General features: G+C 43.9%; 2 protein-coding genes across 2 annotated transcripts in view; one reads left to right on the forward strand and one right to left on the reverse strand.

Moving 5' to 3' along the window:
* Positions 1-12,355, forward strand: part of LOC111150668 (protein phosphatase 2 regulatory subunit B'alpha) — a 62,859-nt gene extending 50,504 nt beyond the window's left edge. The window contains exons 5-13 of the mRNA XM_022508187.1: positions 1,360-1,490; positions 2,524-2,583; positions 3,453-3,561; positions 4,091-4,144; positions 8,012-8,062; positions 8,571-8,690; positions 8,772-8,899; positions 9,562-9,663; positions 11,160-12,355. Coding sequence (XP_022363895.1) covers positions 1,360-1,490; positions 2,524-2,583; positions 3,453-3,561; positions 4,091-4,144; positions 8,012-8,062; positions 8,571-8,690; positions 8,772-8,899; positions 9,562-9,663; positions 11,160-11,292 — 888 coding nt within the window. The 3' untranslated portion in view covers positions 11,293-12,355. The remainder of the gene's footprint in view (positions 1-1,359; positions 1,491-2,523; positions 2,584-3,452; positions 3,562-4,090; positions 4,145-8,011; positions 8,063-8,570; positions 8,691-8,771; positions 8,900-9,561; positions 9,664-11,159) is intronic.
* A 1,792-nt stretch (positions 12,356-14,147) lies between these two features.
* LOC111150730 (transmembrane protein 206) overlaps positions 14,148-22,988 on the reverse strand; it is a 37,053-nt gene continuing 28,212 nt past the window's right edge. Inside the window, exons 5-8 of the mRNA XM_022508297.1 lie at positions 20,156-20,298; positions 19,111-19,255; positions 16,733-16,840; positions 14,148-15,104 (exon numbers count right to left, since the gene is read on the reverse strand). Of these exons, the coding sequence (XP_022364005.1) occupies positions 14,943-15,104; positions 16,733-16,840; positions 19,111-19,255; positions 20,156-20,298 (558 nt within the window). The 3' untranslated portion in view covers positions 14,148-14,942. The remainder of the gene's footprint in view (positions 15,105-16,732; positions 16,841-19,110; positions 19,256-20,155; positions 20,299-22,988) is intronic.

A 22,988-nucleotide genomic window follows, 5' to 3' on the forward strand; every position in this document is an offset into this window, starting at 1 on the left:
AAAAAGCTCAGAGGTTATTAATTACCCTTAAAAGCAGTTAGATATAACAGCCAGAATGAGAAACAATTTATTGAGGACTAGGTTTGTGTGTGTTTTATTACATGAATTTATATTTATATCTATTTATATTTCTAAATAGATTATTTAAATTAATACTTCAGAATAGGTTTCTTTAAATAGATTTGAAACTCAGCTATCAGCTATTCTCTAGGTTTTTTTTTTTCCCTGAGGATCAACTTATACTAGATTATATTTGTTCTTGAATTAAACATGTCAGCCTTAACAATGAAGGGCCCCTTTTATTAATCTGAAAGCTTATCTTCTAAGTAAACCCAATATCAGAAACTTGGATCTGAGTGTCTCAAGTGAGTAGGTTAGCCATTTTTAATTAGAATAATTTGAACTGAAATTATTAGGTATATAAACATAAATTCTTACACTCTGGGTATTTTTGGCTGGAGCCTCATTCAGGATTTTAATAACCTAGTGAACAAAGAATACAAACTATAAACCAGACATTTGTTTAGGGGTATATAAATACGACTAAAGTTATCACCACCCTCAAAAAATACTCACTCTAGTAGAAGAGATGCATATGTAAACAATTACATATAATTCAAGACAGAATGGGAAAAAAACTTTGATGAGGTTCAGAGCTTGCCATCTTGACTATAATTATCAGTATCAGAGTACAGAACACAGAATTTCTTGATGACTTCATATACGAAATTACATTCTATAGTTAGGGAGTATTTTAAAATTTTTCCTAAGAAAATCCAGTGTTTTATTTAAAATATAGTAATACCACTTTTTGATCTGCAGGCTTGATTTTTAGTGTAAAAACTTTGGTTTGTTCAAAAAGAGCTTTGGTTTGTTCTTTCTAGTAAACCATAAATACTCATGTGCACATATGTATTTTTTTAAACTTCATTTATTTATAATGACTTGTAGTTTGCAAGCTTAAGATCTTTGTATGTATTTTAAATTATTAGCATGAAAAATCTCAAATTTCAACACTAAAATTATGAGCCGTTAGTCATCAAGAATAGGATAGAATTTTAAGAATTTTATTTAAAATTAAGAATTTTAAGATGAGTGGCAAGGCAAAAAAAAAAAAAAATCCCAATTTTTTGAAGAGTTTATATTATGTTGTTTTTTGAAATGAAGTGAAAAGAAATACTCCTTAGATTTCTTTGGCCTCAATATTTATCAAGAATAAAATCAACCTAAGGCAGAATCTTTAAGAATCTTTAAAAAAATTTTTTAAGATTTCATGGGTTATCTCTAAATCAAATTAGAATAAAGTGAAGTTTTAGCTCAATTATTTTTAAAAAGTAATTTCTCAGATTTTTTTTAAAGCTCCTGGAGCTTTTTGATAGTGAAGATCCCAGAGAACGTGACTTCCTGAAGACTGTTCTGCACCGAATTTATGGGAAATTTCTTGGATTAAGAGCATTCATCAGAAAACAAATTAACAACATTTTCCTCAGGTAAACTGGTCCTATATTCATATATAGCACTTTTTTCCCCCCTCCATGTGTTTTTATTCCAATTCCTTTAGATTAACTTTTAGTATCTGAACTCTTAACCTTATTAGTATTTGAGTCATTTTGTGGGTGTCATTTGATTGCATGTAACTTTTTAGAAACTTGCAACCTACTTCTCATGTAATGAAGACTGTTTTTAATACCTAATACCAATGTTCATATTTAAAATTTATGGAATTTGCCTAGTTACCTGTTTGAGCTTTTTGTTTAAAAAATAAGTATAAATACTGTTAAAATCATTTGATCTTGAAAGTACTTTCATTTGTTTTTCTGACAAAGCTAAATTTATATGGAGCCTGCATTTTGACTCCTTTATAAATGATACTGTGTTAAGTAGTTCCTTCCGATGAGATTTAGCTTTAATACATCCACATTTCAGGTTTGGTTTGTTTGTGTTCATTGGAAATCTGGCAGAATTAGGCTGGCATTCCCGTGTTGTAACAATTAGAAACCAGTAACAGCTGTCTCCTCTGGAGAGAGCATCTTTCTGCAGGTCTCTGTCCTCCTCTCCTAGTCTACCTGACTCACTTAACACCTCCCCTGTCCTGTAGTCATTTGAGTCTTTTACTTCCTGCTTTAACAGCAAGCCTACTCTTGGAAAGCCGGGAAGCCTGCATAGTTTAGGTTTTGCAAAGCTATGAATAAAAATGTTCTTATGATACGTGGGTCCTTTTCTCTTGGATTTTCCTATGGGTGGAAGTTTCCTATTTTGAAAAGTATTTCCTTGAGAAAACCCATCTTTCTTTTAAATTTTTAAGCAAAATAAAATATTCCAGGTGAACTAATATTCCATTATCATTATGGCTAGTTTTAGCAAAAGAAGTTACTAATTTGGGACAAAATAGTTTTACAAAGAATGCTTGTATGTTTCTTATAGTTGCCCTTACGACTGATTTCTTGACCTTCCTGCCTCTTCTCTTAGTTTAGTTTACTAATACTTGAGTTTTTATTATATCTATCTATATTTTAAATTCAGGTTTATATATGAAACAGAACATTTCAATGGTGTTGCTGAACTCCTTGAAATATTAGGAAGGTAAGTCAGTTTTTTTGTTTTTAAAGAGATAACTTTGAATGTTTTATGTATTAGAATCCTAACTGGGGTTGGAGAAATTATTTCGTATTTTAGAGTTTAAATATAGAGCACAAGACATAGTTTCTCAACTGAATTCTTTTTATAGCTTTTAAGCGGTCAGCATATTAAAGTACTTGCCATGCAAGACATCTGTTTTAGAATAGGCTGCCTGCTTTTGAAGCTGTGGCATGTTTTATGCCTGATCTTACCAGACTGTCTCAGAAATTTATAGGATCTGATTGGGAAGAAATGAAGTAAACTATAATGAATCTTTGATAAACTTATAAGAATTCTTGTTGAGACATTAATAAGCCATTCCTAATCTATCTGTTCTTTTCAGAGCCTTTTAGTTTACGTGAACATTTTGCCTTCCTTATTCATCACACAGCAGTATTAACTTGAGAAGATGAGGCCCTCTCTATTAATAGAGAATGATTATGAAGAAAATACTTAATTTCAGATTTTTCAGCAAAGTAGGGAAACTTCAGAGTTCAGAAAGTATTTTTTGCTTCAGAAAATATTGGAAGTTTTAACAGCATTGTGATACTGATCTCCCTGTGGCTTTATGTAGGAGAATAAAGGCAATAATGTATGAAGTGATGGGCTTTATAGGAAATAAAGACAAATTATTTAGTGGGACTTTAATTGGCAGTCCCAGTTCTCTTCTGGGATCATTGAATGACTTAGAGGAGCCAGACTAGTTTGAAGATGGGTAAGTCATTCAATACCAGGATTGAAGCAGAACACTGTTCCTTATATACTCATGGATATAATTTTTGGAAATAAAGTAGTAACTACTTAACCCTTCCCCCTGCCTTTTTTCCCTCCAGTATTATCAATGGCTTTGCATTGCCACTGAAAGCAGAACATAAACAATTTCTAATGAAGGTTCTTATTCCTATGCATACTGCAAAAGGATTAGCTTTGTTTCATGCTCAGGTAAGTTTCAGACATTTCAAATCAAGTGAATATTGTTTCAGACGCTGATATAAAGGCAGAGAAGTGGAGAAATATTGAGGAAGGAATTGCAGGTATAATTAAGCAATTTGCTTTATAAATTGCTCAGGGCAAATTTTCATTATAACTTAAAAGTATTATGATATTTAGCTTTATTAAATAAGCTCAGTACACTTTAAGTATAAATATAGGAGAGATAATACCAAGTTTTCCTCTTTTCTGGTGTGGGCCCTGACTTTGAAACTAAAATGTTAGCTTTAGTCCTATGTTTCACTTAACTTTACATTCAGAAGGTAACTACTGAAAAAAGAACATCTTTTTTTTTTTTTTTACCTAAAAGTTTCTTTCAAGGTTAAACATCACACAGTTGTGAGCATATACATGTTTATGTATTGAGATACAGAGTGAACTTTATTAAAATGAGGTAGTCATTTTTGTTAACTAAATATAAAAATTCTGTATCACTGTTGTTTCATTCAGTAGTATTTATTAACTGTCCCTTACATTTTAGCTAGCCTACTGTGTTGTACAGTTCCTGGAAAAAGATACTACACTAACAGAACCAGTAAGTGGTCTATTTCTTTCTTTCTTTTTTTTTTTTTTTGAAGATTTTATTTATTTATTTGACAGACAGAGATCACAAGTATGCAGAGAATCAGGCAGAGAGAGAGGAGGAAGCAGGCTCCCTGCTGAGCAGAGAGCCCGATGCAGGGGCTTGATCCCAGGACCCTGGGACCATGACCCTAGCGGAAGGCAGAGGCTTTAACCCACTGAGCCACCCAGGCACCCCTGGTCTATTTCTTTTTATATCTCTAATCTACATTGTAGTATTTTGTTACAGCTTTCTTTATGCCCTTGTAAAGTTGTCAAACAGTAGTAGTACTAACTTTAGAGTCATTTAGAAGGAATGTTAAGTTAATCTGCATTCAAAGAACAGTGTTGGGAGGGGGAATTCTCACGAGTTAGAAGTTGTGTCTTGAATAACTTAAATATAGATTAATATTAAAATGTCATAGTTGAAATGTGTGATGACATGATCCAATGACTACAGTGAAATTTTATATGCATATTATCTTCACTGATAATCTTTTTATTCTTCATTCACTTTTTTAAGATTTATTTTTAGAGAGAAGAGTGCACATATGAGCTGGGGGAGGGGCAGAGAGAGAGGGAGAGAATCCCAAGCAGATTCCCCACTGAGCACAGAGCCCTAAGTGGGGCTCAGTCCCGTGCAAGAGTTGGATGCCCAACCAACTGAGCCACCCAGGCACCCCTTCATTCACCTTTTAAAATTAAAACATACTGTGAGGGTCCTTGGAGTTTTGTTTTGTTTTTAAACTTTTTTTTTTTTTTTTAAAGATTTTATTTATTTGACAGACAGAGATCACAAGTAGGCAGAGAGAGAGGAGGAAGCAGGCTCCCCGCTGAGCAGAGAGCTCGATGCGGGGCTCGATCCCAGGACCCTGGGATCATGACCTGAGCAAAAGGCAGAGGCCCAACCCACTGAGCCACCCAGGCGCCCCTTGTTTTGTTTTTAGAAATAGGATTTTCCCGGGGCGCCTGGGTGGCTCAGTTGGTTAAGTGACTGCCTTCGGCTCAGGTCATGATCCTGGAGTCCCTGGATCAAGTCCCACATCAGGCTCCCTGCTCAGCAGGGAGTCTGCTTCTCCCCCTCACCCTCCACTTCTTGTGCTTTCTCTCTCTCTCAAATAAATTAAAAAAAAAAAAAAAAAAAAAAAAAGGATTTTCCCTCTTAACAATGATAAACCATATGATAGGGGTTGAAAACATTTCCTTGCCTTTGGCGATCAAGATGTAATCTTGGGATAAAGGTTGTTTATGAATCAACATAGCAATTCAGTCTTTGAATTCTGCTATTTGCCTGCAATGAGAAGATTCAGGAGAGAATAAAAATGTTATTATGAACACTGAAGATCCAAGAAAAAAAAAGGTAGGGAGAAAATAGAAAAGTATGAAGCAGACAAAACAATCTTTTAACATTGATGAAGTATTTTGAGTGAATATTTTCAAGGCATCCTAAATCTAAATATTTAAACTAAGAGTTCTTGAAGAATAGCAAAGTATTTGAAGGATTTAAATAAGGTTTTCTTTATTATAAAGTTACTTAGGCTATCCCTAGGCATGCTTGAAAAGATTATGAACTTAGTATTCTTCCTCTGACTTGAACTCCCTGTAAAGGAACATATTTCTTCACTCCCTAATACTTAGAGTTTTTGAACTTTTAGACTTGCAGATCTTTCTGGAAACAGCTAAAAAACCGGTTTCTAAAGACAAATCAGGAAAATTAGAAGCCTAGTACTTACATGAAACCACATAAACCTCTAAAGTGAATTAAAACTTGAATTCACTAAATTAATTCAGCTGAATTAAAACTTGAATTCACTAAAGTGAATTAAGTCCATGGTGCCTCTCCTCAGAATTAAGACAAAACCCATAACATAATAAGTCATGGTTCATAACTGAATTGTAGATAGATGTAATTTAAATATAAATTAATATGGGGTGGATAGGGGAGAAGATAGGTGATTTCTTTTTAAAGAGTAGATTGGGGAGAAGGGATAATGGCTAGATAATGGTCTCTCTTAGGTGAGCTGTGTTAACAACAGAACAGAAACAGGATGAGAAGGTAGGAAGGTAAATGTCCAAGTTGACAAAGGAAAAGTTTTCAATTCATAAAACCTGTAGATATACAGATCTCTGCAGTTTCTGCCATAGACCATTCAGCACCCAAATTATGGCCATATTTGTTTCAGCCTTCATACTCATTCTCTAGAAACCTGGTATTCATATCAAAGCGTCTTACAAATTATAAATAAGATATAGTTACCTATATCTTGTGTACCTATATCTTCAATTGAAATTATTTTATTTTCTAAAATGCAAAAGACTATTATTACTTCTGTTTATGAAAATAATTTGTGTTAATTTGGTTCACACAATATAAAATCATAAAGTGCAAGTTGGAGGAAATTCCTTAAAATCTTGTCCTCTAAAAGATAACCATCTTTGGTGAATATATTCCTAGAAATTTTTTGTATACATGTATATGTATGTGTAGGTTAAACAGTGGGACAGTGCTAATGAGGTTTTTCCACAATGTGGCTACCTTTCCATATTAATCTGTTTCATTGTTTTCACTGGTAACATCAAATTCCATTATATGGATTACCATAACACACTGAATATTTATTAATAAACAGATGAGTAGTTAAAACATATTGCTGGGTGAAGGGATGTTTAGGATGTTGGAATTTTTCTGTGTCCTATCTGTGGTGCTGGTAACAAAAAAAAAAATTCTGTGTGTATAAAAGCCCTCAGGATAGCACACCAAAAAAAAAAAAAAAAATTACTGTATATGGATTTTTTTAAGTATTTAATTTTTAAAAACTTTTAGGTGATCTGAAACTCATGACCCCAAGGTTAAGAGTTGGATGCTGTACCGACTGAGCCAGCCAGGTGTCCCATGTATATAAATGTTTAAAAATCATTAAAATTAAAACCATGTTGCTGGGTCGAAAGTACATTGAAATTTTTACATATTCCAACCTGCCTTCCAAAAAGTTTGAACAATCTAATATTCCAGTCCAGATTCTGAAGATGTCTTTTCCCTCACCCAGGCCAGTGCTCAATATTAAGCTTTAACATTTCTGCTAGTCAAGTAGGTGTGAAATTTTTAAAGATTTTAAAATTTTCCCTTTTAACTTAAAACTGTAATGAGTTGAACTGGAATTTCTGGAATAAGGTATAAGGGGACAAGTAGTAATGTTCTGTTAATATATACTTAACACTTGGTTTAATATAAAGTTTTGCAGCTGTGTTCACTTAAATTTATGATCCCTTCATTGTATTTTGGTTATCAAGATGGTGCTAGCTATGAAATAAATTGGGAAGCTCTCTGATGGTTCAGATGGTTTTAAGTAACAGGAATTCTTTGTTCCTTAGTTTCTCCCTAAAATAACTTATCTCCCCCACTCATTATCGTGTTTTTCTTTATTTTCTTACTAATATAAGTAGCACTTACTATTAAAATTACTTCTATGTTTAATGGATAATCTGAGTTTAATGGAAAATCAGGGATCTCATCTGTCTTGTTCATCATTGTATTTCTAGCATCTAGAACAGTATCTGGTACAAAGGTATTTAATAAATATGTTGGATTATTAAAAAGTATAAAGCTGAGCAGGAATTCTGGATATTAGATATTAAATAATATTTAATATATAAGTTATAAATATACTTATATATATAAAGATATATATAAATAAAATAAGTATAATATTAAATACACTTAGATATTAAATAATATTGATCTACTTCAGACTGAATATTGATATAATCACAATTACTAAAAATTCCCTGGGGTTAACCAACTTCATTGCTTAATTTGTGCTGAACTTTTCCCTTTTTGCAGGTGATCAGAGGGTTGCTGAAATTTTGGCCCAAAACATGCAGTCAGAAAGAGGTAGGTTGTTCAAAAAAAAAAAAAAAAGCACAATTTTATTAAAATTTTTAATCTTAGGGCTAAATTATAAATCATGCTTCTTGGGGTGCCTGGGTGGCTCAGTCGGTTAAGCATCTGTCTTGGGTTCAGGTCATGATCCCAGGTTCTGGGATTGAGCCCACATCAGGCTCCCTGTTCAGCAGGGAGCCTGCTTCTCTCTCACTCTGCTGCTCCTCCCTCTCCCTCCTCCCCACACTGGCTTCTCTCTGTCAAATACATAAAATCCTTAAAACAAATAAAAAACATGCTTCTATGGGCTGGCTATATTGTCACTGCCACCAAGCAAGAGGTGGTGGTCTTTTGGGAATTGGACTTGGTGGGAAAGCTGAACATTATAGTAAATTGTATATATAATCAAGACCTTAATTTTGTCCACTGCGTAATTTGTAGGTTAACCTTCTTATTTGTAGTTTTCTATGTTAACATCATGTAATTTATGTTTCTTAAAAGAAAAATTTTTTTAACCTAGGTGATGTTTTTAGGAGAAATTGAAGAAATCTTAGATGTCATTGAACCCACACAGTTCAAAAAAATTGAAGAACCCCTTTTTAAGCAGATATCCAAGTGTGTATCCAGTTCTCATTTTCAGGTATGATATTTTCAGTGAAGCCATTTTTATACTATTATTTCTTTTTCCTCTGAGTTTTGACATTTGTAAATGTCTTCTTAGGTTGCAGAAAGGGCATTGTACTTCTGGAATAATGAATATATTCTTAGTTTGATTGAGGAGAACATTGATAAAATTCTGCCAATTATGTTTGGCAGTTTGTACAAAATCTCCAAAGAACACTGGAATCCGTAAGTGTCTTTTGTGTTGATGGTATTATTATTGTGTTTATGCTTTTTTTTCTTTCGATCTAACTCATACATGAAACCTATACAGACTTGGAACTTATTCCAAGGTTAACATCACAATGCTGTTCTATTGTGTACTTGATATACATACAGTTAATTATTAAGTTCTTGGTTTCAATTTAATCTCGCACTACTGTGTGGTCAAACCCAGGTGGGGAGACCAAGCCAGCTTCTGCAGAGGCGGCACAAACCTCTGGGGTTAGCACTCCCAGGGAGAGGCTGGAGCCCTTAAGGTCACCTCAGCAATGTTCAGATTGTGCATGTATTCTAACCTCTGTAAAACCCTTATCCTACTTTCTATTTTTCTTACAAGTTAGCCTTTTTTTCTTACAAGTTATATTCTCATATTTTAATACTGTTAGCTTGAGACAGTAGACTAGAGAGCAGACATGAAAGTGACATTTTAAGAGTTTAAGCGTAATATATAAGGCAGACATGAATTTTGAAATCAGACCATCTCTGTCACCACTGGCTATGTGACCTTGAGCAAATTATTAAACCTCTTGCACTTTATCATCTCTAAAATGGATTAAGTGAATCAGCCACCATTTAGGGATAATAATGTTACATTTCCTGTGACCCAACACTGCTGATTTTCATTTTAGGACCATCGTAGCACTGGTATACAATGTGCTGAAAACCCTAATGGAAATGAATGGCAAGCTTTTTGATGACCTTACTAGTTCATACAAAGCAGAAAGACAAAGGTATTTGGTATTTTTAATTACCAGGTTATCTATACATTTTAGATTAGTTGAATGTGATTCAATCCAATAAGGTATCTTGCCCAAGTTAAAATTACAGTGTTTGAGTCATTTATATCTAGACTTTCAAATTGTAATGCTCAAACTCTTTTAAGTCCTTTCCAAATAAAGAAGTTTCCCTGCTGGTTGGATTACAGTTTTAATGTGGATTATAAATCCTGTTTCTCATTCCGAGCCTTAGAGTTCATCAGTCTGGTAGCACCTGCATCGCGAAATACAATTCATGCCAAATTTAAACAATTTGACCTATGTATTTATGAAAATCGCTTCTCCAGATGGGCTTCCGCAGCGAGCTTGACTCTTCAGAGGCTCTCTGCACAATGTTTGATAGGGCTAAGTTGCCCATTTTAACAAAGTGGTATCTTAAAAGTTCAGCATTACTTCTTTTTTGGTCAGAGGGAGCTCACATAGTCTGCTTCTGGCTCAACTGTGACTATTTTGTTCCTTGCAACAGTCAGTATTTTAGAGATGGTAACACAGCAGCACTGACAAACCTGCCTAAGTGATCACCTCTTTTGGAGAACCTCATATATGAAATAAATGAGAAGAAAGTGATTGTTTCAAACATGAGGCAGGCAATAACCACTCTGCCTCCACCCACCCATCATTGGAGGATAATAGCTACCGTTTACTTCTAAGAAGTTTATTACCTCTTGTTTGGAAAAGCTGATCTCTTTTGACTATAAATTCCTAATCAGGGTTTTCCTGTGGCGGGTAGAACAAGGATAGCTCTTCTTCAGGGCCGTCCCAGTGTCCCTCAGTAACTCTTTTTAAAAAAAAAAAAAAGCACCTTTCAGGCAGGAAAAGAAATTAGGTATATAGTTTCAACTTCAGGAAGCAATGGGGAAAAAGAAAGATGATTAGAATCACATGAAACTTGTATATTTCACATAACTAAGAATCATCATCCTATCTACAAAACCATCTTTAGGATGTTCATATAGTCCTTCAGAATAATTTGGCCCAAGTTATTCAGAAGTGTTTCTTAGATTTGAAATTAAACAGTTGAAACAAATATTTTGAATTTTGTTTTCTTGACTGATTAGTGGCTAGAGAGATGATTCCACCCAGAAGTGGCTGCAGCCTGACCTCACAGCCACCCTTCAGTCTCCGGAAAAGGATGACCATCGCGGCTCCAAAGGTTGTAAGAGGGTTAGGTGAGAAAGTGAATGTAATAAGGCACAAATGACAGTAGCAGTCGTGGATGTGAGAACTTGCAGGGAAAGCAAGGAGTAACTCTGAGCTGGTACAGGAGCTGCATAGAGGTGTTAGTCACACAGGACAGTGACAGAATAATTAGGTGCTCCAGGTAATTGGCCTCAAATGCTTCAGTAAAGGGATTTAAGTGAAATGTGGGTGAATAATATGTTCCCCAGCAAAATGCCAAACAGCAAGTTCCTTAAAGGCTTCTGACTACAAAAATTTTGGTTTATCTACAGAGAGAAAAAGAAGGAATTGGAACGTGAAGAATTATGGAAGAAATTAGAGGAGCTAAAGCTAAAGAAAGCTCTGGAAAAGCAGAACAGTGCTTACAACATGCACAGTATTCTCAGCAATACAAGTGACGAATAAAAAAAGCCCACCACCACTGTTGGATAGGCAGTTTTTTACACTTTTTTGAAATATGTAAAAATTATGAAACAAACCTCTCAGTATAATTAAAAGGCCAACTTTTTTTCTGGCAACTGTAAATGAAAAATATGGACTAAACATAGCCCTGTGCTGTTATCATGGCCACAGTATATTGTAACCTCTGTCTAATCATGGATTTATTGTGTCACTTCTCAAGTTTCACAGAAATGAATGAACTTTATCATCTATGATATGAGTGAGATAATTATGGGAGTGGTAAGAATTATGACTTGAATTCTTTTTTTGATTGTGTTGCACATAGAGATAGTAGTCTGCTCTGTATATTTTTCCCTTTTATAATGTGCTTTTCACATTGCTGCAGACCTTAGTTACATACTGGGAAAAAGACTATTTCCTGAAACAAAACTAAGGTGTAATCCTTACCCTTCTCTTTGTTGCTCCCAGAAATATGATGGGGGGAGTTACCTGCCCTAAGCCTTCCTTCATTAGAGCGATTACTGCACTCTGGAATTTGAGCAGAAACTTAAATCTCCAGACTTTTTAAAGCACAAAATATAAATAAAAGCTGGGAAAGTAAACCAAATTCTTCAGGTTGTTCCTCATGAATCTCCCCCTTCATCTGCAACTCCCCAGGGTGATGAGCCCAGATTCACGGAGGCGCGCAGGGGAGCACCGAGCCTGCCTCTCAGTTCATTCCTCCTCTTCCTCCCAAAGGCTGAAGGCAGGACCTTTCCAGTCCTCACACCCTGCCCTTCCTCCAGTCCCTCCTGCCCCAGGGAAGGAGGCTTTGAGTCCCACAATGTGGTGACGCAGAGCGCTCACTGTCACCGCCTGGCTTTATTTAAAGGAAACGCAGTAGGCTTCCCCTGTAGAGTTCTTGACTATAGAAAGGTCTTGTATGTTTTCACTTGGTCAAGTATTTCTCACACCTTTTGTTATGAGTACCATTCCAATCTCTACTTGCAGTTGTGTGGAGAACTGTTTTGTAATGAAAGATCTTCACTGGGGGATTGAGCAGCATTTAATAAAGTCTATGTTTGTATTTTGCCTATGTTGTCTTTGCTTTTCCCAGCTCCGAGCTGAGGCATCCAGAAGCAGCCTGCTGCCCTTACGGTCATACGACACACACGACCGCGGCAGCAACCCACCAAACTACGTCGGTTTTCCAGAACACCTGCATAAAATTCTAAGTTTTAGGACATCCTTTCATCTTTCGTGTCTGTGTTCGGAGAATAGGTTCAAATGACCTTAAATGTCATTTCAATTAAAACAAGACCACAAGGATAAATCTCAAAATTTATCATGAACACTTCCCTGGGTGAGGTTCAGAGAAATCGTGGCCAGAGTCGGAAATGAGACATTAGTGTAAACTTTCCACTCTTTTGCATTCATGAAAAATTCTAGCCTGGGTCCTGCACACAATTCCAAGGTCACCGTGAAAGCAACTCCTTTCACTCGCTGAGGTGCCCAGAGAAACTCTTCCTTTCGGTACATGGCTGTGTGCGAGCGCCTCACGTAGCCGCCCTCTCCCGGCTGCCCCGAGCAGCGCGCTCGCGCCGAAACGGCCGCGCTAGCCCGAGCCAGCAGTGCTGCTGGCCGCCGGGGGCAGCCCAGGAAGGCAGGGGTGAGCCTCCCACATACAGAACAGACGGAAAGGCTAGCCCCTGCCGCTCCAGAAACTGAAGGTTAGGTCTAAGTGTTGGCGGCAGGTTTCTATTTCTTTCACCGGGGAGCAGCCACAGTGCGTTCGGGCAGGCTGGTTTTCTCTTTGACAAGCTAAAAATGCTCACTTCCTAACTAGCTGCTTATTCTAAAGCACATGTAAGCGGTCTCTCGACTTTCCACAATACAGGAAATGCAGTTTCAAGTTTTAGTATGTTCGTTTGAGCAAATTTTATTAAATACTAAGGTGGTGTGTCATCTTTGAGTTACTGTAACACACACACACGTTTTCCAGTGTTAAGGTAAGCTACGCCTGCCTCTGCACTTGCAAGAAAGACTTTACGGAGAGACAAGATCTAGGCTCACGTTTGAATGTGCACACTTGTGTGGCACAGAGTACTAGCGAATATTTCTTTGCACAAGTTTATCTTTAATAATTCAATCAAATAACAGTGTCTTCCTGAGTGAGACATGAGTGCCCCACTTCTACATTTGAGTTTTCCCTCTTTAAGTTACTTAAAGCCGGGTTATAAAATATAGGAAGTGTTACCAAGTCCTCTTTAGAAGCAAAGGGCATGGAAATAATTTGAAACTCTGGAGGCAATTTCCATAACCTTAAATCACCCCATGGCTACCGTGTGAAAAATACGGAGTACTCACCTCTGTCAAAAGCTAGGCTGTGGGGCGCCTGGGTGGCTCAGTTGGTTAAGCGGCTGCCTTCGGCTCAAGTCATGATCCCAGCGTCCTGGGATCGAGTCCCACATCGGGCTCCTTGCTCATCGGGGAGCCTGCTTCTCCCTCTGCCTCTGCCTGCCATTCTGTCTGCCTGTGCTCGCTCTCTCTCCCTCTCTCTCTCTGACAAATAAATAAATAAAATCTTTAAAAAAAAAAAAAAAAAGCTAGGCTGAAGGCTTTGAAGGTCACGCTGAGTGCCCCTTTCTCAGATGGGTGCTTTGGTAGGGCAGAACAGAGCACAGCTTATTCACGGGAGTACATCTGTCACTCTTCCCCACTGGGCCACCTGCCTTTCCTTGGACACAGTCATGACGTAACTCGGGAGTCCAGATCGTCCATCTGGGGAGTCCGAGCTCACGAGGCCACTCACTTGGAGGTCACAGAATGAAAGCGTACTGGTGCCTACCGATCGAGCAGACTCATACTGGCACACTGACTCCTTTTGCATTAACCTAACTTTTATTTACCTGTTAATAAAATCATCAAAATACACTGAGTAGGCACCTCCTCTGTACACATGTCCCAGGGCTTCTGCATGTTAATCACTGCGCGCTCATACCCGCATCAACAGATACCGGAGCCAGACACGTAGGTGGCTAGTCAATCCTCAAGATATCTTAGCACTACTTTCTAGAAGCTTTACAAAAGTCCCATTTAAAATTTAACAAATGAGAGCGCGTGTCAGAGGCTGGATGATGGAACTGGCGGGTGAGGCTGGAGACAACGGATTCTGCCCTTGGGTACGGGGTGCAGAGGGCTCAACGCAGAACCTGCACATCTGCAGCCTCAGGATTTGGGGGAAAAAAATCACTCTTCTGTCCACTTTATAAAAACCTCGGGGGTGGGGGGGGACTAAGGTGAAATGTAGAGCCTGGATCATCCCGTTAGAGCTTAACTATACACCAAACCAAGGAAGAAAGGCAGCTTCACAAACCTTCAGAAAACCTGAGACATAGCTAATTCCATCTTCCACAATCCCTATTCATATGTCCAAAAATGTTCATTAATAATTTAAGTATTTAAATAGGTTGTAGGTTATCCACCGGATCTGTTCCATTAGGCTCTAAACATCCTCTTTCGGGGCCAGATTAGAAGCTGCGGTCCGGCAGGCTGGTCCTCCCAGCGAGGCCGTGGCAGGTGAGCACAGGGCCGCTGGCCGCTCCGTTTACCAAAACAGAAATGACGAGAACTTCCATCGCCGGGGGCAGTTCTACCAACACCACGAGGCCACCTCAGCTTATGTGGTTTGCTGCCTGACCTCTTTTTTTAAGGTATCTCTTCCTAATTTTGATCATCCACTTCACACTCAGTTTGGCAAACTCTGCCGCTTTAAACAACGCCAGGAAGGCCCCACAGAGAAGGGCGATTGTGTTCCAAGGATTGGCGGTGATTATCTGGAAAAGAGCGACACACACAAGCTTACCGGCGTGCTTCCCCTCTGCTTCCGAGGTCATACCGGCGCCATCGTCAGAGCCTCCCACCCCACACGGCGGGAGGGGCAGGAAAAACGCCTGCGTCCCAAAGCTGCCGTGGCTGTACTTCCTTCTGACTAAACCGTGCAGAGCTCAAGTTTGAGAAGAAAAACACTAATCCCTTCCTCCCCTGAATGGATCCTGAAAAAAAAAAATGTTTCTTAAAAAAGCTCTGCACAAATCAGATACTCAGTACTGAGGTTTAAATTTCTGGCCTCATCCACAGTAAGTGAACTTGCTCTGAGACCAGTTCCCCCCAGAACTGTACCCTCTCCCGTCAGGTCAGTTCCTCCTGTTTTCTTCCCATCTCAGTTACGCCAACTTCCCTCCGTCTGGTCCAGGGGCAGTCCCCTGTCCTGGACTCCTACCTCCAGGCTATGCCCTTGGACGCCCCCGGCCTGTGATGCTTTCCTGCTCCCCAGCTGTGCGGACCGCTCCCAGCTCCCTGGAGCTCCGCTCTCTGACCACGAAGCCAAAACCGAGACCTTCATCCCACAAAAACCCTGGCGGCCACTTCCTGTCTGCGACGAGTCCCTCCAGAGCTACTCAATGCCGAAACCCTTCCAGGCTCACGTCTCCTCTTGCACTTCTGAGTCCCCAGCACGGGAACCACAGCAACCCCAGGTCAGCTGAGCAGGGTGACCTTGGACAAGGGGAGCCTCGGGGCTCCCGGGTACAAAACAGTTCCCCCAGTGCCACTGTTCAGGGCTGGCCCCTCTCAGGTGTGGCCTTTCCTCTGCCAATGGGCGCCTCCGACTGAGTAATGGCCTAAGTGGAAAACGGCTCACCACGCAACTGACGTGCAGAGCTTAAGGCGTTCGCTCCTCCACCCCGAACCTGCATTCCCGGAGCTGCACGCGCCCCTGCGCACGTGGCTCTGGCAGCCCACGATGCCCGGCAGGGTGGGACACTAGGAGCAGCTATGGTCACAGAGACCCTCCACGCTCGGGTCTCAGCCACAGAAGGCACTTCCCTGAAGCCACGACTACATCAGGACATTTGGGGAATTATCTAGCATTAGACTGGGGACTGGCTCTGGTGATGGGGTCTCCCTGGACTGTTCCTTTAGCAAAACTGTCCCATCATTCCTCCCCTCCAAGATGGAGTCTGAGAATCTGGCATTAATTGACACACTGTTAATTTTTCTTTGTACCTTTCTGCTCTGACAATAAATAATAAGGATCATTACCCAACAGAGACCCATTAAAAAAAAAAAAAAAGAAAAAAAGAAGGAATTCCAAAAGCTGTAATCTAGACATTATCTTAACACAATCCATGCTTTCTACTCAGTTCATTCACTTAACATTACTACCGAGCAAGGACTCTGCACTAAGCACCCTGCCGGATGGTAACAGCGACCATGAATGAAAGAAGAAGCCCCGCCCTCACAGGGTCAACTGGCTAGTGACAGCCACTGAAACACAACACAGAACACGAATGTCATAAATGACAAACGAATTTGTGCGGAGAAAGGAGACGAGGACAGCCTGCAAGGAGTCAGAGTACCCTGGCGCAGGGAACCCGCTCTTGCGACCCGAAGTAATACTCACGTCTTGGACTTTCTGGATGAAAGGATCTTTCCATTCAAAGACCACAAAAAACAACTGAGCGCTCCTTTCGGCGGCTGGCCTCTGGTCAATGTAGTTGACCACGCTGGTCTGGGCACAGAGGAGAGAAAGCAGGATTACCTCCTCCGCGCCCCTCCCTAGCCCTCGTCGCAGGGAAGGAGAGGACGGTGAGGGGATCTTGGACCGGGGCTCCCTTCACACCACCTTCTGGACGGACAAAGCCAGAAATCTCATAAACAACATCCCGAGACTGGTACCAGAGCCGAGACCACCCTGGCTTCCGGAAGCCCCCTGGGGAAATGAACAGGATCTGGGACGCATAGTGGGTGTTCTGGGTCATCACCAAACGGCCACTGGGCATCGGACTCAGAGCTAAACCATATTCGAAGGGCCACGTTAGGCATAATTAGAAGCCACAGAGCCTCAAATTTCAAAACACTTTATCTTAAAAGTGGAGTATTTCGACCCTTCAGGTCTCTAGGGACAGAGTGTAACCTCCCAGACCTACGCGGCTGTGCGTAGTGGGCGGCTAAGATCTGGTGCACGATCACGATCACTAAACACTCCGAGGCCTGCTGTCACGGGGAGCAAACAGGTCCCGGGGAAGCCGCCAGGTCCAGTCGTAGGGCTGTGTCCACCCTGACCTCGCCCCTCGCCCCACTGTGGGCAAAGTGCTGACATCACCGAGGTGTGGGATGGACCAAAGGAGACAATACATAGGTTAAGTATTTTAAACTTTAAAACACTTCATAAAAAAAAACTTTGTTTCTCTTATTCAACAGAGTTCAGGTCACCCACCAAAAGACTGTCTAAAAATAACGAAAAGCACAGACATTCTGAGATGTACAGGTTCGCTGGGACTTTGGTCCCCTTGGGCTCCTCCTCCTGTGGGGGAGCTGGGCAGAGAGGCGGCACCAAACTGCAAGGGGAAGGTACCGGGTACCCTTTTCTCAGCCGCTGTGGGGCCAGATGAGGAAGGTCCTAGGGGCTCTTGGAGAAAAGTGTGCACTAAAAATCTAGAATGTGGTGGTTAGCTGAAAACTAGGAATACTTTAAGGACCCATTGCCAGGCGAATTGCCACATCCTGGGACAGGAAAAAAGCCTGTCCTTTTTTTTTTTTTTTTTTAAGATTTTATTTATTTGACAGAGATCACAAGCAGGCAGAGAGGCAGGCAGCGGGGGATGTGGCGGAGGGCGGGGGCGGGGGGGAAGCAGGCTCCCTGCTGAGTAGAGAGCCTGATGCGAGGCTCCATCCCAGCACGGAGATCATGACCTGAGCCGAAGGCAGAGGCTTAACCCACTGAGCCACCCAGGCTCCCCAAACCTGTCCTCTTGAAGAAAATCGGCTTTAAGCCCTTCCCAAAGGTCTCACCCGGAGCAGCCTGAGGTCCCACGGACAGGGAAGGGGCGTTGGCTTCTGACAGCCGCGTCGGTGGAGTCGGTCCTTCTAGTCCAACCCAGGCCCTTCCCGATGCTGCCCCACAGAGTCCAAGCCAGTGGAACATCTCCAAGGAGGAACAGAGTTTTCTAGAACAGACCCATCTCCTCGCTGCCTCTGCAAGCACCCAGCCACTGATAACACAGGATGGTGGGCTCTGGGTGTGGATGTGGGCAGGGGGCAGCCACGGCCAAGGTGGAGGTCCCAAAGGTAGGGGTGCGGCCTTGCTTTCAATGGTGACTGACAAACAGCCCTGCTGTGACAACCAAAATGCTCTCTCCCTCCATCCCTACGGCCGGGCCTCTTCCCTGGGTCTTCTCCCATCTACCGCCGGGACTGCGGCCAGAAACTCCGGGGGCACCTCCGGGCTCCAGACCAGCAGGCGGAAAGCTTTCAGTCACACTTCCCACTAGGATCATGTTCTGAGCAAATACCCTCCACATATACGACTCTTCCAAAGTGATATAACATTGCTATTGCTGTTCTAACGTGACACGCCTTTCAAAATATTCAGAAATAGCAAAAAGGATGATAAATTAATACAAGGAGAAAGCTAGGATTTCTCCCCATGCATCCCGACGGATCATCATGTGCACAACCTTCAGAGGCCTCCGCATCTCATCTCCTCCCTGCAAGTCGCCCGTCTCCCATGCGGCCAGCAGCCTCCGAGGGCTGAGAACCCAGGCTGTGTGGGCCGAGTCATCGGCTCTGCGAAACGCAGGCGTCTGTGCTTGGCCCACGTGTTCGGCGGGGACCGACAGTGGCCTAGGGAAGGGCCCGGGGAGCACGTCTCCTCCCTGGCACGGGGTCCCTTCTACTCTGAAGACTGCCCAGAGGTCATCTCTTCTGCAAAGCTCCTCTGCACCCCTGAATCGAGGGAAGCGGCGGCCGGCAGGGGAAAGCAAAGCCAGGGCCACCTACCTCCTGCCGGAACTCCACCGCCTCCCGCCCGTCCTCTTCCTTCGTCTTCACCAGGGACATCTTGACCCATGTGCGGAAGCCCCCGGAAAACTTCCAGCTGGAATAGGCGCTCTCACAGGCCTGCATGAAGCCCACCCTGTCTGGGCTGGGAAGACACAGAAGAAAGGGTCCAGTTAGGCCCGACAGCCGGACTCGAACTCCAGCCCCTGCTTCCCGTGGGCTCCTTGGCTGGCACCACCGGGGGGCTGCCCAATTCCTGCTGCCTTTCCAAGCTCCGTGTCTGGGTTTGCACACGCAGGGAGAGCTGTCACCCGGCTCGAGGTGGCCTCTCATGGGGGGGGAGTCCCTCCTCCTTCCCACCTGCTCCCAGAGCACCGGCCCCAAGTCCGCAGCGGCACCCACTGGCCTCCCCTCCCCAGAGAGGACCCCATGGCATCCGCCCAGCCAGCAGCTCCAGCAGGGAGACCCGAGGGAATAGCGGCAGCAGACGGGGTGAAGACGCCACAGCAGAGGCTCCAGGCTCCAGAAGGACGGAGCAGGGGTATGTGAGCAGGGAAGATGGCCCGCAGCATCAGCCAGGGGGGCGGCCTCTCCTCCGCGGTGACTGCCACCCCACTTCCCTTCAGGGGCGCCCTGGGCTCTGCAGGGCCTGGAGGCCGGAGTCAGGCACGTGAAGAAAACACTTGCAATCCCAGTGCCCACTCCGGGCCCCAGAGAGGGCACGGCCAGGCGCCCCCAGCAGACAGGAACTCTCATGCCCGTATTAAACACACACCGAGGGCTAGACATGCTGCCCTGACAGCACAGGGGACATCTGGCCCGGCGCCAGGGACTCGGGGCGCACAAGGTCCCAGCAGTGACAGGACCTTGCTCTCGGCCCGCGGGTCCGAACACGCGCCACACCAGACCTGCCACACTTTGTAAGCACAGGTCTCCCGGGGCCTCCGGGCTCCAGGTCAGGCCCCTGGGCCACGGGGTCATGGCCGCCCCGCGTGCCCGCCCCCGTCCCGGGATGGGCCAGCCCGCTGCGGACTGGAAAGGCCACCTGCGCAGGAACTCCTGGAAGGACGAGAAGAGGAGGTAATCGATGGCGCTGAAGTCCTCGCTGCTCTCGTTCAGGCGGAACTGGAGGAAGACCAGCTCGCGCTTCTTCACCTCGCGGGGCCCCTGCACAATCAGGGCGGATTTCTGCAGAGACACAAAGGCCAAAATCAGCCCTGGGGGAGCCGCGGCTGCTCTGCTCTGGACACGTGTGACCGGAAAGCTCCTCACCCGGCGGACCCCAGAGGACCCCAGGCCACCCGGGCCACCCGGGCCGCTGTCAGTGCTCACTCCCCTTCAGCCCTGCGGGGCGGCTCTCTGGGCACTGCTGGACCAGAGCCAAGAGCAACTGTCCTCTGTCCACCTTTCTCAGCGGCTGCCTGAGCTAGGGGAGCCCTTCACTTAGGAAGGACGCTCGTGGGGCACCTGGGTGGTTCCGTCCGGTGAGCGTCTGACTCTTGATGTCGGCTCTGGTCATGGTCTCAGGGTTGTGAGATCGAGCCTGAGTCAGTCTCCCTGCTGAGCGGAGAGTCTGCTGGAGAGTCTCTCTCTCTGCCTCTGCCCCTCCCCTTGCTGATGCGTGCTCTAATTAATTAATTAATAAAAAGGATGCTAGCTTACATCCATTTCATGTACAAATGTTTTCTTCCAGTCTGTCACTTTTCCATCAACTTTGTTTCTAATGTCATTTTTTACATTAAGCTTTAAATCTGATACAGTGATATCTGTAAATCTTTCTCTTTATGGCTTCTGGGATTTGCTGGTCAAGGAAAACCAAAATTACATCAATGGTCTATAGTTTTCTTACTCTCTCTTAAAAAAAAAAAAAAGAAAAGAAAAGAAGTGTGAGAGAGAGAGAGCATGGTAGCGGGGGTTGGGGGGGAAGGGGAGAGGAGGGGCAGAGGGAGAGAATCCCAAGCAGACCCCCACTAAGCACAGAACCTGACGTGGGGCTCGAGCTCATGACCCTGAGATCCTGACCTGAGCTGAAATCAAGAGTCAGATGCTTAACCGACTGGGTCACCCAAGCACCCCCTCCTGTATTTCTTTAGAACACTTTTTTTTTTTTTTTAAAGATTTTGTTTATTTATTTGAGAGAGAGAGAGATCACAAACAGGCAGAGAGTCAGGCAGAGAGAGAGAGAGAGAGAGGGGAAGCAGGCCCCCTGCCAAGCAGAGAGCCCCATGCGGGGCTTGATCCCAGGACCCTGAGATTATGACCCGAGCCGAAGGCAGAGGCTTAACCCACTGAGCCACCCAGGCGCCCCTAGAACACTTTTTAAAGGTTCTACATTCAGATGCTTTATGTGCCCAGCTTTCAGTTTTGTATCTGGTATGAAACAGGGATCTGCGTCCCGTTCCCCAGACAACGGGCAGATATGGGCTTGTTCCCCGGGTTTACACGGTTCTGTCATCTGACCAGGCAGGTCCCCTCCACGGCGCTGCTACCTGTCCCCAAATCCAGTGGGGTGATTGCTGTACACGTGCTCTTCTAAGAGGACATTTTAAAACTAGATTGTTAAATTCCATGGAAACATCAACTGGGACTTTTAACGGACAACCTGGATTTGCAGGTTAACTTGGGGAAAACCATCTTAACGTCAGTCACAGTTATCAATGCTCTACAGACACCTGGAGAGTGAGCGATGTCAGGCACAAAGTGTCACGCACACACTCACTCTAAACTGATGAATTACGCTGTTCAATTCTTATCCTCACTCCTTTTGTCTATTTGATCGGTGAACATGAGAGAGAAAAGTACGGATTTAGTCACCCTTTAAGGCAACGGCTATTTCTTATTTCTAACAGGTTTTGCCTAAAATACACAAACGGAATGCTGTCCGGCACATACAGATTTCTGACGGTTGCATCCTCGCAGACAGTCCTTTATTCTTCCACCCGAATTAAACACCCCTCTTGGAGCCCTTTGCTCCTGGCGTTCCAGGTCGACCGACCGAACGCCGCCCTCACTCTGCCGGCCTCTTGCTGCATCTTCCCAAGAGATCCTGGTCCTTTCCATTCCCAGCCCTTCCGCGACATGTCGGGGCAGGAGAGAACGCGAACTGTTCCATTACCCCCTTCCCCAGTTCTCCGGTCTCAGCGGCCCGGCCGCGGCCGCGTGATCAAGTTCCTGGAACATGCACAGAAGAGACTCAGGGGACGCCGCACGTGCCCGTCACCGTGAGCCAGGACTGCCCACGAGGCCCGAGAGCCTGTCCTGTGGATGGCAGAGTGACGGACAGAAGCCATCGCTGGCCGCCCCTGGCGCCCCCCGCCCACATGCCCAACGGGTTCCCAAGAAGCAGACTCCTCTGTGGCCGCAGCCACGGTGTCCATTAGGGGTGCGTGGTTTTGCCAAGGAGCTCGGGCTAGTGTCGGCCCAACACACAGGGAATGCTCTGGGAGCAAAGCGAAGGAGGCAAGGGCTTGCCATCTGGACCAGGGGACACGGCAGGTGGTGAGGAGAGGAACGGGTCCTACAGCCTGGAGCCCGGCGGCTCTAACCGAGGTAAACGTCACTGAACGGAAGGCACCAGGGAGACTAGGAAACACGGGGATCGTGAGCCTCACGAAGCGGGTCAGGGGAGGCCCCCAGTGGGCCACGTGCACACAGACGGGCCAGGACGCAAATGGCCTGAAGCCGACCCACTTCTTAGACGCTGTGCTGCAAACAAAGGGGGCGGGGGTGGGAGAAGGATGCGAGCCAACCTCCAAGGCGGGGGTGGGGGGAGGTGGGGGCACACTTTCTGATGTCTACGCCAGGCACAGCCACTGGGGACCTCCAGCAAGGCCCAATCTGCCGAGAGGCCATGGCCAGGGGCTGCGGTGGGGCACAGA

This window comes from Enhydra lutris, unplaced genomic scaffold (assembly GCF_002288905.1).
Source record: "Enhydra lutris kenyoni isolate GAN:26980312 unplaced genomic scaffold, ASM228890v2 scaffoldscaffold24, whole genome shotgun sequence".
Taxonomy (NCBI): Eukaryota; Metazoa; Chordata; class Mammalia; order Carnivora; family Mustelidae; genus Enhydra; species Enhydra lutris.